General features: G+C 30.0%; 7 protein-coding genes across 7 annotated transcripts; 3 read left to right on the top strand and 4 right to left on the bottom strand.

Annotated features, from left to right (window-relative positions):
• On the top strand, window positions 1–451 carry PPL_09980 (uncharacterized protein; the record flags this gene model as incomplete). Its single annotated transcript, XM_020580767.1, has 2 exons — window positions 1–73; window positions 393–451. 2 exons carry the CDS (start codon window positions 1–3, stop codon window positions 449–451), a joined length of 132 nt encoding a protein of 43 aa, XP_020428352.1.
• A 556-nt stretch (window positions 452–1,007) lies between these two features.
• On the bottom strand, window positions 1,008–2,771 carry purF (amidophosphoribosyltransferase; the record flags this gene model as incomplete). The annotated part of the gene is made up of 2 exons (XM_020580766.1): window positions 1,008–1,428; window positions 1,510–2,771. 2 exons carry the CDS (start codon window positions 2,769–2,771, stop codon window positions 1,008–1,010), a joined length of 1,683 nt encoding a protein of 560 aa, XP_020428351.1.
• A 1,221-nt stretch (window positions 2,772–3,992) lies between these two features.
• Window positions 3,993–5,679, bottom strand: PPL_09978 (uncharacterized protein; the record flags this gene model as incomplete). The annotated part of the gene is made up of 2 exons (XM_020580765.1): window positions 3,993–4,093; window positions 5,664–5,679. 2 exons carry the CDS (start codon window positions 5,677–5,679, stop codon window positions 3,993–3,995), a joined length of 117 nt encoding a protein of 38 aa, XP_020428350.1.
• Window positions 5,680–7,240: 1,561 nt separating this feature from the next.
• Window positions 7,241–10,097, top strand: argB (acetylglutamate kinase; the record flags this gene model as incomplete). Its single annotated transcript, XM_020580764.1, has 2 exons — window positions 7,241–7,969; window positions 8,052–10,097. The coding sequence occupies 2 exons, from the start codon at window positions 7,241–7,243 to the stop codon at window positions 10,095–10,097; spliced, it is 2,775 nt and encodes a 924-aa protein (XP_020428349.1).
• Window positions 10,098–10,946: 849 nt separating this feature from the next.
• PPL_09976 (uncharacterized protein) lies at window positions 10,947–12,008 on the bottom strand (the record flags this gene model as incomplete). The annotated part of the gene is made up of 3 exons (XM_020580763.1): window positions 10,947–11,631; window positions 11,716–11,816; window positions 11,892–12,008. 3 exons carry the CDS (start codon window positions 12,006–12,008, stop codon window positions 10,947–10,949), a joined length of 903 nt encoding a protein of 300 aa, XP_020428348.1.
• Window positions 12,009–12,338: 330 nt separating this feature from the next.
• PPL_09975 (uncharacterized protein) lies at window positions 12,339–13,226 on the top strand (the record flags this gene model as incomplete). Its single annotated transcript, XM_020580762.1, has 5 exons — window positions 12,339–12,344; window positions 12,442–12,476; window positions 12,568–12,623; window positions 12,747–12,823; window positions 13,020–13,226. 5 exons carry the CDS (start codon window positions 12,339–12,341, stop codon window positions 13,224–13,226), a joined length of 381 nt encoding a protein of 126 aa, XP_020428347.1.
• A 968-nt stretch (window positions 13,227–14,194) lies between these two features.
• Window positions 14,195–16,282, bottom strand: PPL_09974 (uncharacterized protein; the record flags this gene model as incomplete). The annotated part of the gene is made up of 2 exons (XM_020580761.1): window positions 14,195–14,283; window positions 16,249–16,282. 2 exons carry the CDS (start codon window positions 16,280–16,282, stop codon window positions 14,195–14,197), a joined length of 123 nt encoding a protein of 40 aa, XP_020428346.1.
• Window positions 16,283–18,148: the final 1,866 nt, after the last annotated feature.

The following is an 18,148-nucleotide window of genomic DNA, read 5'->3' as shown; positions in this document are numbered from 1 at the left end:
ATGGGTTGCTCAGTGTGTGGTTTAAATGGACACAATGCCACTACATGTCCAAGAAATGGTACTGTTCAATGTAGTAACTGTCAGAACTATGGACATAATCGTTCTACATGTCCATCTATGGTATTTCCAACAAAATAATCAGCGCTCAATTTAGTGACTGTCTTATCTATTGCAAGGAATAATAGATAATTTATTATTCCTTTTAATTCCCTTCTTTCTATTCTTAGTCAACAAATCTTTTAATAAAAAATGATTAATATAATTAATTATTTTCACCATTGATTTTATTAATTGAATTAAACTTAATTTAATTTAGAAAAAATCAAAAAAATTAATTAAATTCTTTGATATTCATCAGTCAATAAAGTTGATTTATTTACTATTTATTTAAGAAGAGCTATACCTTTCTCATGTCGTTCAATATGAGTTTGCAGATCATAATACAGTCTGAAACAAAGGTGATTTCTTTTCAAATTCTTCATATTCGAGCCTCAAAGTATGAATCCCTTGGTGTTAAGTGAAGCACTGAAGTCAAACACGGTGCCTTCTTCGTAATTCCACTTGAAGTTTTCCAACCAAGCCTTTGTCTCACTGATACTCCACTCTTTGGGATCTATTAAAATGATTATTGGTTTGAGCTTATTAAAACTAAAAAACAATAATGTAATAGTTACCTTTATCTTTGAAGTTTGACATATTCACGATCTTTTGTATATTTATTTACTTTTTTTATATTCAAAATATAAATATTTATTTTTTCAATATTTAGATAATTCAAACATATTAATAGTTAATTAAGATAGGAGTCCACAAATAATTTTTGATTTATTCTATATTCGGATATCAATAATGGTTTCAATTTAGTTATTTGAATAGAAATATTTAATATTTTTGAATACAAAGGAGTTATCACTTAAATTTATTAATTTTTAAAGTATACTTTCATTTTAATTAGTCAATAAAGTTGATTTATTTATTTGTTAAAGTTAATAATCAGTTTATTTCATTTAAAAGTCGACGGCCAATGGATAGTCGGCAGTGAAACAGGCGGAACAATAACCGTCTGTGGACTTTTTGATGGTACCATTCAGACATGTTTGCATTGATTGATTAGTGTCGGCGGAAAGTGTTGGTGATGTGATTGGTTGTGAGGGTTCTGATGGTTGTTCGGTTTGGATGGTGATTGGTGCTGATTGTGTCTTTTTCTTTCCGGCTTGGACAGCCTTCATCATACCTTCGTATGTCAAATACTGCAGTGATTCAGCACCTATATAATCACAAACCTCCTTCAATGATTTATTATATCCAATGAGTTGTTCGTGTGTAGCCATATCGATACCCATATAACATGGATGTAAAACTGGTGGTGAAGAAATTCTAACATGAATTTCAACTGCACCTGCACTTCTTATCAATTTAATCAATGCCCTAAGATAAATAAATAATAATGATGATAATTGATATGATTAGTTAACAATTGTTAATGTAACCAAATAATTATTAACTTACTTTATAGTATTTCCACGAACGATTGAATCGTCAATCAATACGATACGCTTTCCTTTGATATTTTCTGTGAGTGGGTTGAATTTAAGTTTGATACCTTGCTGACGAAGATGGTCAGTTGGCTGAATGAATGTACGGTGGATATAACGATTCTTGGTTAGACCCTCGCTGTATGCCAGTCCCGATTGTTTTGCGTAACCAATGGCCGCTGGAAGTGAGGAGTCTGGCACACCGATGACGATGGTTTCAATGTCTTGTGGTGAGTTGGGAGTTGGTGGTGGTGATTCACGTGCCAATTGCTCTCCCATTCTCTGACGAACGGAGTGGATCAATTGATCTTCCAACAGTGAATCTGGACGTGCGAAATACACATATTCGAATACACAGTGTGCTGAGACGTCAGCTGGCTTACGACCCATGAAGGAATCCATACCGTTCTCGTCGATCTTGATGATTTCTCCTGGACGCACCTCACGGATGTATCTACCACCGATGGTGTTGATGGCGCACGACTCTGACGCGATCACATAACGTGGAATGGTGACGTTGGGGTCGTCCTTGCTTGGCACGTCGATGGCACCAATACAAAGTGGACGCAATCCCAAGTAGTCACGAACACCGTAGAGCGCGTTCGGTGTCATCAAACAGAGCGAATAGGCACCCTCTGCCTTGCTCATGAAATAGCTGATTCTACTCTCCCAATTTGCTTTGTTAGCACCGCTGCCATTTCCAGAGTCTGGCTGTTGAACGCCTGGTGGATTGGCGGCGAGCAGCTGTGTGATGATCTCGACGTCGGAATCCTTGAAGAATCCGACACCGGCTTGCAACAACTCGTTACGCAGTGAACGAGCGGTAGTCAAGTTTCCGTTCTGTACGATACCGACCTGTCCGTGCAATGTCTGGACGATGACGGGCTGTGCGTTGTTGATTGTCGATTTTCCGGCGGTCGAGTAACGGGTGTGACCGACGGCCATACGTCCCTTGAGTGGCTTCAAGTTGGTCTCTGTGAACACCTGGTTGACCAAACCCATTCCAGTCTCGACGTGCACTGAGTAGTTAGAGTCATATGTAGCAATACCACAACTCTCTTGACCACGATGTTGCAGAGCAACCATAGCAAAGAATGTTATACGCGAAACGTCCAACTCTGGTGCGAAAATACCAAAAACACCACATTTTTCTTTTGGCTCGTCCATTTCGTCTTCGTCAAAACAAACATTTTCGTTTTCACCATTCAAATATAATTCCATATCATCTTTTGCCATTTTTATAATTCTGTCTGTATAAGTATATATATTAAAAAAAAAAAAACTATAATTATAATATTAATATCTTATTACTAATAATAAATAAACAAATAATATTATAACAATAGATAGATATAAAAGTAAACTAAAAAGTTTGTTAAATAGAAATAGATTGAGTATATATATATAATTTTGGTGTTGACTCGCTTGCGAGTATTATTAGGGGTTAAAAAATGTAGTTGATATCATTTGTGTTCAAAAAAAAAAAACGAAGGGTTATTAAAAAAAAAAAAAAAAAAACCGACAACAGAAAAGAAGATTGAAAACCTATTTATTTACTTACTAATCTATCTATCTATCTGATTGAATAAGATAAAGAAACCGTTATATTATATTGTTATAAAAAATGTATTGTTATATATTTATAGATATTATTTATTTGATCAAAAACAATAATATAGAGAAAAAAAGAAAAAGAAAAAGAAAAAATGAAAACTTACATATGACTGTTTTTTATTTGGGTTGTTGGTTTGTTGTTTTTATTTTTTGTTTGTTGGTTTGTTTGTCTTGTTTCTGGTTTCGACGATTTGATTCGAAATTATATTGTTGTATACAACAGGATGGTTATTATTATTATTTGGGTCCGAAGCCGCGAATTGTTTTGAATTTTTTCATTTTATTTTTTTTTTTTCAATTTAAAAAAAGCCGACTTAAATCGGAAATAGGTCTTGGTGTCATTTTGTTTTTTTTTGTTTTGATTAACCGATTGTTTTTTATGTTTCTCTCTAACACATTAATTAAATTCTTTAAAACGGGATTTCAAAATTCATTACTTATGTAGAGTTGATTTTAAATCTATTCGAATCGGTATGATAACATAATCGAAGAATGAACTCAACATAGTTTTAAAGTCGACTAGTATGTTATATCCAACTCTTCTATTAAAGCATTCGTTTATTTGCTATACTTAAGTTTATAATTTAATGTTAAGAATAACAAAACAAAAAAATTATAATAACTATCAAATTAAAATACAATTATACATATATTACATTAAAATCAACTTTATATAATATGTATTTAAGTCAAACAGAAAGATCTCTTCAGCTTATTATAAATCTGTCAGCTCATTCCATATCAACAAATGTTCAATTCGAATGTTCAATATGAGCGGAGAAGTATGTCATGACCTAGTGATTAAGAATCACTAATTTGAGAATATCGTCATCTAAACATTATTTAAATCTTTAAGTGTAATAGACGAAAGATTGGTATAAAAGAGCATTGTGAAACTTTTGAAAATACTACAACACCTACACTTGATTCAATAGAATCCGAGTCTTTTTAAATTAATTCAAAAGCTACTGATTCTTAAAAGAATAGAGGCTAACTTTGAAAACATTGTCACAAGGTATTTATCTTAACAAATCTTTCAAGCAGCACACCTACACTTGATTCAATAGAATAAACTCCAAATATAAAATTAATAAATACCAATCTTTCTTTTTCTGTTTATTTGTATATTTTTTTTCTTTAGCAAAATTATTATTATTATTTTTAATGTTAGTATTACATAGTTTAATTTGTTTATGTATAACTGCGCAATGTAATCACAAATATAGTAAAAAAAAATGATTCATTTTTGTGGTAATCATTCTATCATATGATCTTCATTGTATCCCACCACGATAAAAACAAATAACACCCACCAACAAATATATTTATTCAGGTTACTAATGCCAATAGTATGTTGTTCATGATAAAGTGTAAAATACCACTGTTTTTTTTTTGATAGCCATTAAAATTTATTATTTTTATTTTAAAAGAAAGTAATAGATTTATTCATAAAATGAAATGATAAAGAGAGATTCATTAATAAAATAAATAAATGAGATCAAGAAACAACTTTAACTAAACTATAAATTACAATTATATAAATATTTACAAGTTTAATATATAGTAATAATATTTATAATAAAAATACAATGAACACATAATTATAGTATTTGTTTAGATAAATAGATAACAAACTTATTATTAGAAACAATTCCCTCCAAATTTAATCGATTCGATGTTTTCAAACGAAATGAAGTCAAAAAGTGAGAGGTATGCTGTGAAAACAATCAAACTAAAAACCTTTCGCTTGGTCTCACCAAAGGGTGTGCATAAAAACCATTAAATTTCTTTTTTTATAATTTTTATTCGTTTTATTTTGATTTTTTTTTTATTTTTTAAATAATTTTTTTTTTTTTCACCTATTCTCGCGAACAAAATCAGTGAAGAATTCATGTTACAATCAATTATTAAAATTGATATTGTATCATTGTGTGCGTTTTATAACCAGGTAAATATCTGTTTTTTTTTCACACTTCTTTGAACCATTTCAATTCAGTTCAATTTAATTCAATTCACAAGAAATAAAAAAAAAAAGGCAGTGACGCCCCAATCATCTCGAATTGGTGAATTGTGGTTAATAATAACTTGCACAAATATAAATATTTAATTAAATAATAACTGAGACCATTCATTTAAGACAAAAGAGATGGTTCTCACAATAATCAAAACTTAATTGGAAATAATAATAGTTTTAGTTTAGTTATTTTTTTATTATTGTTTGTTTATTTTGTATATAGATATAGTTAAGCTAGTTTTTTTTAGAATTAAGACAATAATACTTTAGTAGTAGTTTAATTTTTAAAATCAGAAAAAGAAAAAAGACAGAACAACAGAATTTTATTTAATTGTCGGAATATATATATATATATAACTCAGTACAAAGTATAAAAAGTAAAGAACAATTATCGATATTCTTTTAAAAAGTATATTTATAGCAAAAGATCAAACAACATAACAACAATAAGCAATAGAGTTGTGAGAAGACAGTCATATGAATCAGACAATCAAACAAACAACAAACTATTGTCATTTTAATCACAGTTACAAACATCTCAAAGTCTTATTTTCACTTTGACAAGAAATACATCAATATAAATACAACAACAATAACAATAACAATAACAATCATACCTTACAAAGATTGTATAAGTGTATTTATTAGATCGATAAAATTATAATAAGTAGATTGACAGTAAAAGTGGTGGTGCTGGTGGTAAAAAAGATACATTTACACAAGCAATGTTATTATCTTAATTATTATTTTATTATTTTTTAATTTTTTGTTTTATTATTATTGTATTGTGTGGTGAACAATTGTTAACATCTATCTATTCACCCTCTTCGTCGGAAATGTGTGAATTTTAAACGAAATTGAAAAAAAAATAATAATTTATTTTTATCGTGTTATCTTTTTTTACTTTTAAAGGTAATTGCACCTTGTTGTTATTGTTAGTGGTGGTGAGAGATCTCATTCATTAGCAAAACAAAAAAAAAAAAAACGAAAGTACTACTTTACTCACAAAATCACTTAATATTGCCTCACCTTCTATCGACTCAGCAATACACAGCTATATACAATAACATAGTCTTTATATCTCGAAAACTAAATACCTAAAAACAAAACAAAAAAAACAACAAAACACAAACAACAACAAAATAATAATAATAACAAAAAAAAAAAAAACAAAAAAATTAATATTATCTTAATAGTATTGCATTATTGTTATTTTGTTATTGTTTTTTTTTTTTGTTTTGTTGTTTAAAACAATAACATGAAATATCATCAACATCTATAAGATTCGAGTATCAAAACAACCAAATCCAAACAAACTAAAGTTTCGGAAAATTATTATTATTAAACAGATTAAAGTAGGTCGAAATTACTATTAAAATTTAAAACAAAAAAAAAAAAAATAACAATAACAACAAAACAATAAGAAGAAAAAACAACAAACTAAAAAACTAAAAACTAAATTTGAAATTCCCTATGATTCGTTTATGGAAATAACAACAATATACATTTTTAAATTTTACTATAAACCTATATCAAAATCTTAGATATTCGACTTCATCTTAATTTGTAGTCCACAAAATACAACGTTTCATTTTTGAAAATCCTATGCATCTCATCGAAGTTTTTCGTTTTGTCTGTTCTCCTTCAATTTACAAATTGATTTGACAAGATTCAATAATATTATTCGCACACACCTTGCAAGATTAAGTTTAATATCTATCCTGTCGATTTCATTCGAAATCACATTATCTTCAACAACCAATAGCAATAATCCATCTCTTCTCATCTCATTTTTCATCTCGTTCGTTCTCCAATACCAAAAAGATTTAAATACCACACGCATCACCATCAGCCTAAAAATTATTATATTACAATCATCTCAATAATAATAATAATGCTGTTTAGTACTGAATATTTATTTAATTCAAAGAGTTTTTATCGTTTATTATGCTATTATTGTTGTTATTATTATAGTTGTTTAAACAACCTGATATCTTCCTCTACACTTTAAAATAATAATAAAAAACAATATTCTTTCTTTATTTTCACTTAAAAAATATACAAATTTAATATTAACATGTTATTTAATAATAATCATAATAATAAAAATAGAAGGAAAGTAAACTTTAACTTTCAGTTACACTCTTGTACATTGTTTCATAGTGTCCAGAGTGGTGGATACTTGACTGCTGCAAGATATACCAGCGTTTGCTATAATAGTAGTATTAAAGGAACTAATAGTAGTAATAGTAGAAAACACTTTGAAAAAGATTATCCGATTGGATCATCGAGTGGACTAACCGACAGCCTCCTCCTAAACTTGTTACTTTACATGATGACCACTGTTTTTCATTCTCCTAAACAACCAAATAGTAGCAATCACAGCAACCACAACCCAAACAATCACAACACGAACCATAACAATAACAATAGTAGTAGTAGCAATAATAGTAACATTAATAATCATTCACCACACAACGGTGGAAAGAATCATCACTACCCTCAAATCTCTCAATTCAAAGCTGGTCAACATATTCTCCAGTCCGCACGTCACAAACAACTACATCCAAACTCTTCGACACACTCTGTCTCCTCACACCATCCGAACCAAGTCGAACCTGATGACGACGCTATAAATATTCTCACATTCTCTGGTATCTTTTACAAGTTTCTCATTTTTATCATCTCCTTCCTTCCATTTTTCTTGATTGAAAAACTCTTGACTCTTTTCGCCTGGATTCAACTTGAACTCCTCAAAGCTAAAGGAAGAAGTATCAATCCTGAACAAACCTATTCAAAATTAAAAGTAAGTAAAGAGCAACACTTTTCAACTAACAACAACAATAATAATAATAACTAAATATCTTTATTATTTAATTTTTTTGTAGAAGAAAAGAAAATTAAAAAAGAAGAAACACTCTAAATCTTTAAGTATCAACGGAGTTTCATCCAAAAACAACTCACCATCATTACCATCGATTAAATCATCTTCAACTGAAGATCTAACACAATTACAAAAGAAAGAAGAAAACAAAAACAACAATAATAATGATGGAGCTTCTTCCTCCTCTTCACTCACCCAGCTTGAAGAGGAGTTTGACAAAATCAAAGAAGAAAAAGACGATGGACAAGGAACACTTCCTTCTCCTAGCTCAATGCCAATTCTTCAGCTTACACCTTCTTCTCCTACACCAGACACTTTTGCCTCTGGAGAAGCTCATCTTCATAATACATCAACACCAGATACTGACATGAAGCTTGCCGTGCCAAAGGCTCTCAACCGTGTCCACACTAGCTCTGAGAATCTTGTAGATAATCCTGAACAACTCCTCAAACACCACCATCTCGCTAAATGGGAACAACAGAACCACTCATTGGCTCTCAGTGCCGGCAATCTTCTCACCGTCCCATCATCTGGTCAACTCAACCGTCCTCGCTCCGACTCGGTCTGTGGATTCACATCGGATCCATGTCAGGCACAACGTTCCATCTCTGAGATTCGTCGTGTCAACTCTGAGGCTGCTCTCTACCAAACCTCGGAAGACCAAATGCTCTTTGAAGCCAACCTCCAGAGCCGTCGTGAGTTTGAAGACTTCCTTCGTTCCGTCAAAGACATCAAAGACGTTCGCAACTGGCTACAAAACTTTAGTGGTAGTGCGCCAAGAAAGATTGCTATCGTCAAGATCAGTCGTAGAATCCTGGAAACCCAGTACGGTATCGACCAAGCCGCTGCTTCCCTCTGTTTCATGTACAAGTTTGGTCTGCTCCCCATCGTCATTCACGGTGGACTCAACGACATTGCCCGTCTCCCATGCACTCAGGTCATTGAAGAGCGTAGAGACCGTTCCGCCAAGCTGAAAGAAGCTATCAAGAAGAACGGTGTCGGCAGTTCTGTTCTCACTCCGGATATCTGTGAGATCGAGCCAATCATTGAGCAAACCGACAACGACACCCTCTCTGAAGAGGAACTCGAGTTTGGAAAGACCGGCACCGTTCCAAACGGTGGTCTCACCATGAAGATCGACAGCTTCGACTACGACCTTCTCACCCAGGCACTCGAGAAGGGTAAGATTCCAATCTGGGACTCTGTCGCCGAAACTACTGACGGTCTTGAGATTCCAATCAACTCTGACGTCACCACTTTCGAGCTTGCCAAGCGTATCCAGCCCTACAAGATTATCTTTGCTTGTAACGACGGTGGTATTCTCGACTTTGACCACAAGGCAATCCCAACTGTCTATCTCGACGAAGACTACCATCGTTTGATGGAAGCCGAGCACACTACCGACCGTCGTAGAGTACAACTCAAGCAGATGAAGAGAATCGTAGATAACCTGCCTGCTTCCACCACGCTCGTCGTAACATCGATCGAGAATATCACTCATCAATTGCTGTTCCCACGTCTCGCCAATGGTACCGTCATAAAGAAGTGCCAAGACAACAAGGTGTTGGTGTTTGACGCCAAAACCTTGAACCAAGTCGATATGCCAAGACTGAGAATCCTCATCGAGGACAGCTTTGGTCGTGCACTCTCTGAAGACTACTTTGACTACCTCAACGAGAATCTCTACAAGTTGTATCTCTGTGTCTCGGCTGACGGTCAGTACAACGGTTGTGCCATTGTCACCTTCAAAAAGCCAGACTACATCCCATATCTCTGTAAGTTCTGCGTACAGAAATCGGCACAAGGTTTGGGTTTGGGTGACTTGATCTGGAGAATCCTTCAGAGAGACATCGACAAGTTGTACTGGCGTTCCAGAAACAACAACCCACTTAACCCATGGTACTTCCAACGTTGCCAAGGTTCATTCAGAGCCGACGAGCATTTCACTGTCTTTTGGTATGGTGACGATAAATTCGAAGATGGAAGTATGATGATTGAAGAAGCCTTACGTAAACCCATCACAGTTTTGCCGATTGCATCGAAATCTTGACATCCAACAACTCATCATCATTTAATTAATTAAAACAAATATAATAATAATAACTTAACAATAATATATAGTAAACCTTTTTTAAAACAAAGAGAAGTTCAAAATTTTAAAAATAAATTAAAATTTATAAAGAATATAAAATCAAACACATAATTATCTAAATACAAGTATACAATAATACATAATATAATATTGAGTCAAGCTAAGTAAGAATACCTTTGGAAGATGGGATAAAAAATGATGTTAGATTTAAACATCATCACTATTTAACCGTCAAACAGACGTTTATTTAAGTATAATTACAATAATGATGTATTATTGCGAAGTAATATTTGGTGTTGAAAGATATATTGTTGTTTTTGTTGTATTGGATAGATAAAACAATCATTCATTCACATGATTATATAATGACCTATTACATATTCATCAATTCATTTGACTAATCTCGAAATATCTATTTTGAATTGCGTCCATTCTTGCCAATTTGTTTGATATTTCTATAGATAATGTGACAGCTACAAGTATATGAAGTAAAAAAAAAAAAAAAGTAATCGGAATTAGTAATCAGTAATTATCATAGCATTAACAATTGTGGATATAATCTCGATAATAATGCTTTGCTGGAATGGGATTGGATTGTGTTGATAGTTGGCATATTTTTGTGAAATAGATATTATTATGTTTTTTTTAAAAGTGAGTCATTAAAAAAAATGACACCTGGTAAAAAAAAATCTTTTAGCGGGGTGTGAGCGCGTGTGTGTGTGTTGTGGAAACTTCTTTTTTGATTCTTCGGTTATTTGTTTGTTTGTTTGTTGTTTAATGCATGAATGCATGAGTTACATTATGAATTTAATTCTTCTTCTTCTTCTTACCTTGGTTGAATTGTGATTGTGATTGTTTGAGTGTGGTGGGTGTGAGGAATCCGAACCAGTAGATTGGATTGGCTTTGAGTGATTTCTTCTTTTGTCGCTTGACACGATTGGTGAGTGAAACCATCTTCTGGCTGACTCTGTCCTTGTCGTCGTCGCTGTAGTCGTCACTACTGAAGTCGTCGTACTCGTCGTCCGATGTGGTGTGATCGGCAGTATCGATGTGTTTTCTTCCGTTGTTTCCGTTGCTAGTGAAACTCTCTGTCAGTGTTGCAGAATCCAGTAGTTGTTCGATTCTATTCATCGAGGTTGATTTCATCATTCCACCATTACTCTTATTACCATTGCTGCTATTATTATTATTGTCGGACTTTTCTGTTGTTGCTGTTGCTCTCTTTCTTGTTTGAGAGTCTTCTTCTATTTTTTTGGCGGTGGTGGCAGTCTTTGACGATGCAGTTGTATTCGATGAAGTTCCATTGTACTGACTGAAAGGCGACACATTGTCTTCTTCGTCGTCGTCCTGCAGAACTTGAGGTGTCTGTTGTTGTTGTTGTTTGTGATGTTGGCTATGATTATTATTATTATGATTCTGTTGTATCTCTTCTTTAGTTTGAACTGTATAACAATCTTTGGTTAAATCTATATAACAATCTGAATCTATTGGTCTAAGATTATTGTTTAAAAAACAGTTAGCTAAATGAATGATGTTTGTGTGTTTTGTATCTATATACAGATTGAAATACACTTACTTTTTAATTAATACAGATGATTTCATATTCTCTGGATATTGAAGTTGTCCCAATGATTTCAAACCCATTGACATTCTTGATTTACTCATTAAGAAATATCCCTAAATGAATATCATACATATCCCATTATTAATAAAACAAATGATTAAGAAAATATAAGTAATTGATATACTTACAGTTTTTAATGCTTCATTCAATTGACTTCTTAACAATTGTAATGATTGATATTCATCGAAATATTTAGCCATTAACCTTTCAAGGTCTTGCTTTTTCTTATTTGGATTGATAGACATTATTGGTTGGTTGGTTGGTTGGTTGGCTTTAATATCAATAATATTTAAGATATCTAATAATAAAATAATAGATAATAATATTTATAAATATAAATAATATGTATGTATACAATAATAAAAGAATAATAATAATTGATTTTTGCAAACTATCAAATAGTTTTATTTTTATTCACTTCCTCCTTATTTTTCATTCACCAGGTCAAACCTAAAAAAAAAAAAAAAAAAAAAAGTAATTTTACTAAAAATTTTTAATTGTCGATTATTGATTGTTAACAACTTTATTATTCATTATAAATATCAATATATATTAGTTAGTTAGTTTAATATAAAATGAGTGTAAGCATTATATTGTCATTAAATAAGGAATATATTGTTAATTTTAATGTTAAAACAATCTCTAATCTTATCTTATCTCATCATAAATAAACTTTAGGACTTAAATGCTTTTTGTTCAAAACTTATTAATAGGTAAGCAGCAGTAGTAGTAGTAATAGCAATTCTAAAGATAAAAAAGAATAAACAGTTTGTTAATATATGTATATACCCATTAATTTAATAGATTCCCAGGTACTTCCGTTATAGTTGCAGATAGAGATGGTTTTGTTTTAGCCAAAGGTATTGAAATTCAGTAGATCTATTACAAAAATATGATTGTGATGATCGATCATCACATCAATATAGTTTAGTTTATTGACAACAACAACAATATTTGTTCATAATTTCTATTATTAAATTTAGCAATCGACACAAATACTATGGAAGAAAAAGCAATTGAAAATTCACTTTTATCAACTTTCTCATTGGCAACCGATCAAGTATGTAATATTACTTTTACTATACATTAATTTATTTATCATCTATATCAACTATTATTAGATCAGATCAGATTAGATTGTTTTATTTGTTTATTTGTTTATTTATTTATATATTATTATTATTAAGCTATTTCAAAGAATTTGATTACTAATTAAATAATATTATCGTAATCTTTTATGTTCATTATATATATAGGCAAGCAAATTAAGAGCAGGTAAAAATAAGAGTATTGTTAGTTATTTCGATGATAAAGTAGTATTCCATCTCAATGTTAATAATGTAATCGTTTCGATTTTGGGTGACTCTGACTTGAATGTCGGTGTTTTATTGGGTGCACAAGATGAGATCGTACGTTCTTTGACTGCTCTATCAAATTCAATTCAAGATGTCCACGATATCTAATTGAATAAATATTGTAGACTATTTTTAAACATAACAAAAAAAAATGAAAAATTAAAAATATATATATTCTTAACTTATATTACATACAAGTTTTTTTATGTATTACCATTTAAAATGTACAACTTATGAAATAATTCAAATCAATATATTCAAATAATAATAATAATAATGTCATCCTAAAGGTTCAACAGAATAACAAGATAGATCTTGAAAAAAAATCTTATTTTTTATTTTATCTATTTTTTTTTTCTTTAAAAATTAGTAATTAATCTTTTAAGATAACATTTTTGGTTTTTTTTTTTTGAATAGAATAGGAATGTTATTATTTTAGTTATTAGAAGAACCAAATCGTGAAAAATCAGATTCATTCCCGATAATCATATATATTTAAGGATTGTCTTTTCAATTTTATGTTCATTCTAGAATATTTTTTTTATCATTTAAAGTAATAGGTTTGTTTAAGAACATCTAATCAATGTTGAAAATCATCATCTGTTAAATCAGGTGTTAATAGAAGGAATCTTTTTTATTATTAAAAATAACAAAAAAAACAAAAAAAAAAAAAAATTCTTTAAAATAGGAAATAAAATATTTAAATTAATTTAGATCTATCTTTTATATAAATTAATTAATTATTATTAAAAAATATTATTAAAAAAAAACAACCTAAAAAACTAAGATAAGAATTGTAAACTTTTAAAACTGAAAGGACAAAAGTCCAAAGAAAATCGTTGGGGATCTGTAGATCATCTCCTGATTTGAATTATGATGAAGATGAGTTGGCCAGTAAGCAAACTCTTCAATATTGGAAAACAATGAGGATGTAGATCTGCGTATTTAGGAATGAATGATTTTCTAAAGGTCACTCTATTGAGAATACGATACTTTCAAAGTTTTTGAATTGTTTCCTTTAGAGTGTTGTTATCCTGAGAAATCAATTCGTTGTGACCTTCTATCAATATTCTTATTTAGGAATTTATATCGTTGACGGATCCGTCCCATGGGAAATGCAATGATTTAAAATCTTGGTATGGATATGGGCACTTGAATTCAGATGCTAATAAAAAAATTATTAAACTGTCGATCCCAAATCTGATCTCTCAAACGATAATGAATATGAGAAACATGACATTCTTCAACGTTGATGAAGAGTTTTAAAAAAAATTGTTTACTTTGTAAAAAAACACATAATTTTGTAGGTGGTTACAAATTTAGTTTTCAATTTATCAAGGGTACTCAAAAGCCGATTACCACCCTTTGAATCCTAGGACTTTTTGTTGTGTTAGTCTTGGAAAGTCAAATTTTATTATTATTAATATTTTATTTTTTCGAAAAGGTAACAGTTATTTTCAGACCTTGGAGTCAATCATGCATTCAAACGATTGCTTCAAATAAATGATAGTCGGGTCGTTTTGGTTACCCATCCAATTTTGGCGTGTTTTTGCAAGATTGGGGTTGTTTTTTATTCATTCCCCAGATCGTTTTCCTCAAATGGTATATGGGGTCAAAAAATTCTTGAATTCAGTGTTTTCTACAAAACTCGATATAAAATGTGAAGTCTGTATCCCTGCCATCTTGGAGAATAGGTTGAGATTTTTGAAAAAAAAATAAAAATTGAAAAAACCCATTTTTTCTGTTGTCTGACACTTTGCTGATTGGTGTGGGGAAAAAAGCAACACACACAAATAACTAATTTTATTTTATTATTATTTAATTTTTTAAAACTATTTAATTTTATTTTATTTTTTAGAGATTTGTCACCTGACACTTGTCCAATAAAATTCTTTTTTGAAGCAACACCAATTTAAAAAGTCATTCAATCATAATTTCTATTTCAATCATCAATCGCCTCCTCCGCCACCCTCTTACTTCATTCGACACCCTCTTTTTCTTTCCAATATTCCAACAACATCAATCATACTTTCATTGTTGTTATTTAATAAAAAAAATATATTAACATTAAATATTTGTATAAATAATTAAAACAAAAAAAAAACAAAAACAATTAATAATACAATCAAATCAGTCAATCAATCAATCATTAATCTACAACTCTAATTTCCAATTTTGTTATAATTACATATTGAACTATTACAACAACTCCCTATTCAATTATCTTCAATTAAATCAACTGAATCATTAATTATTATTTTTATATTTGACAAAATCTGTCAAGACCCATTTTATGTTGCAATTCTTTTCATACATTAATTATATCAAATCAACACCTTCACCCTTAAAAGCCTTAATACATATCCCAGATTAAATAAAAAAAGTAAGTAAATACTTATTAAATATTCGAAAGCTCCTTATCTATTCTATCATCTTTATTCTTTATAAATATTTCTTTCTATCATCATTGTTCTGTTATTTTTTTTTTTATTTTTTTTTTGTTAATGGTCAAAAGATAATTCTGCTGATCACCATCATTGTCGACAACAATCAATCTTCAAACATTTTGCATTTGTCAACTACTGAATGCAGGATCATTCCTTTTCAAGTTCTTTTTTTTTCACATAAACAAGAAGTATCTATTTTCGCATTTTTTGATATTTTTTTGCAGTTTTCTGGTCCCACGCCAGATAATATCTTTGCTTTGTTGTCCAACCACGATTTAACAAAATCATTGCAATATGTCATTTTTAATTATTATAATGACATCAAAAAATTATAAATAATGTTTTAATCTTATTTATTTTTATTTTAACTATACCAATCATCATCATTTTTCTCAGTAACTAAAAAGGATACAACAATTATTAGTTTGTTGGTTAGTATCTTATTAATCCCAACACACCATCACACTTTTTTGTGATTATTCTTTATGTTGTCATAACTTCAATATTTTTTTGGTTATTGATAATCCAAAAGTTTTGGATTTCATTATCCCATTTGCCCGGATAACTTTTTTTAAAAAAATATTGCCAATCTTAGTTTGCCAATAATAATCTAAAACCCCACATCGTTTTCTCAATGTTGGGAACAAGATTGAGAGATTTGGCAAGTTCTTGGTACCTCATACTATCAACAATCATGAGTGACCTTTTTGGTATCATGTTTTATCACACCTTTTGTTTTACCATAATAATTCAAATGCTTCACAAAATCAATTTCTCTGGTATTTTATTTTATTTTCAATTTTTTTTTTTTTTCTGACCCCCAACCACCTTGGACTTTGACAAGTCAAAGCAACCACAATTTTTGAAAAAATCAAAAAATCAAAAAATCAAATTTTATTTTTGTAAAAATCACTTTTTTTTTTGTTTATATTTTGTCATGGACCTTTAACTGTCAAAAAAAATGACACTTTAAACAAAAAAATCTTTTTATCATAAAATGGTTGTGCGTTGACGTGCATTGCGAGTTTGGGATTATATATAAAACAACACCCCCATGCCAGATCGCATGAACACTTTCAGTCATGCAGACCATCCCAAAGAATTCTGGTGTTATTTTTGTAACATTCTTTTGTATTTTTTTCTACTATTTTTTTTGTTTTTTTTGTTTTTTTTACTTTTTCTGTTTGTGACTGTTTTATTTTTTGGTTGATTTTAGTTTAGAAGGTTGTGTGGTGTGGTTGTGGGTTGTTTATTTTCATTCCTTCTTTTCATCTATGATTAAGAATCAGCTCATCAAAAAAATGAAAAAGTAGGTGGTTAGAGTTCATACAACTCTTTATGAATAGCCGTTCACAGCCTACCGTCATCAATTAAAATAATTTTGTCAAGTCAAAAAATAAACAAAAAAACTAAACAAGAATGAACCATCACAATACTCCATCTCTGGCTTATAGGATGCATCTCTGTCTTACTCACTCAAAACAGCCTCATTTTTTGTTTTTTTTTTAATAATGTACCAACAAACAGCTATCGAAACATCTTTTGTTCATCATTTTTTAATTATTTTAAATATTATTTTTTTTATTTTTGACTTTTTCTTTTTTTTTTAATTTTTAAAATAAATGTGATGTGTGGTTGTTGAGTGACCTGACACACCCCCACCCCCAGACACTTCTGCACGCACATCCATTTTTATATTTGTCTTTTCACAAAAAACCAGCCAAAAGCGTGAAAAAAATGATCGAATTTAAAAATTTCATCATGAGCTGTGCCATCACTATTCTACTAGCAATTTCTCTGCCACTCATATCTTCACCCCACTTGATTCATTTAATTTAGCAATTTTTCAATAATAGTATTTTTTGTTTTATTTTATTAAATTTGTTATTTTTTTCCTTCCTGGGTTGTTGCTATGGTTACTTGTGTAGTGATCAATTTGGATTGTTTGTTTTTTCTAGTCAAGACATCATTGTACATTTGTTATCCAAACAACAAAACAGTTCGCTTTTCATTTTTAGTAGTTAGTTTAGTTTTATTCCAACAACATCTCCTAATCACCTTCAAACAAAGAAATATTAAGCAAACAAATAATAGTTATACCTATACAAATAAAATAAAATAAATAAATAATAAATAAATAATATATATATAAAAATAGATATCAATAGTTAATCAATCAATCAATCAATCAGTTAAATAATATCATAAATGCATTTACATTTCTAGCATTAATTCACTTCACTCCCAAACTACTATAATTAAATAATAATAATATCTTTTTTTCCAACAACAATTATCAAACATCAATCCTTTTGTTGTACAATAATTAATTACTAAACCAATAATAATTAATAATTTTTGTAAATTTAATAAAATCAATTCATTGCTCATTCTCCAATTTTGTATATAAAATAATAATAATAATAACAATCATAAATCAATCAAATATTAATCGATAGTAATATATTTTTTTTCCAATTTCGATATTTTTTTCACAACGCAATATATATTATATATTTTTTTAAACAATAATATATACAATTTCATTGTTACTTTATTCCAATACCTCTTGTCCATAGTTAT

Source organism: Heterostelium album (assembly GCF_000004825.1).
Source record: "Heterostelium album PN500 unplaced genomic scaffold PPL_scaffold12, whole genome shotgun sequence".
Classification (NCBI taxonomy): domain Eukaryota; phylum Evosea; class Eumycetozoa; order Acytosteliales; family Acytosteliaceae; genus Heterostelium; species Heterostelium album.
The sequence above is the reverse complement of the archived record's forward strand: the minus strand, read 5'-3'. Positions and strand labels throughout refer to the sequence as shown.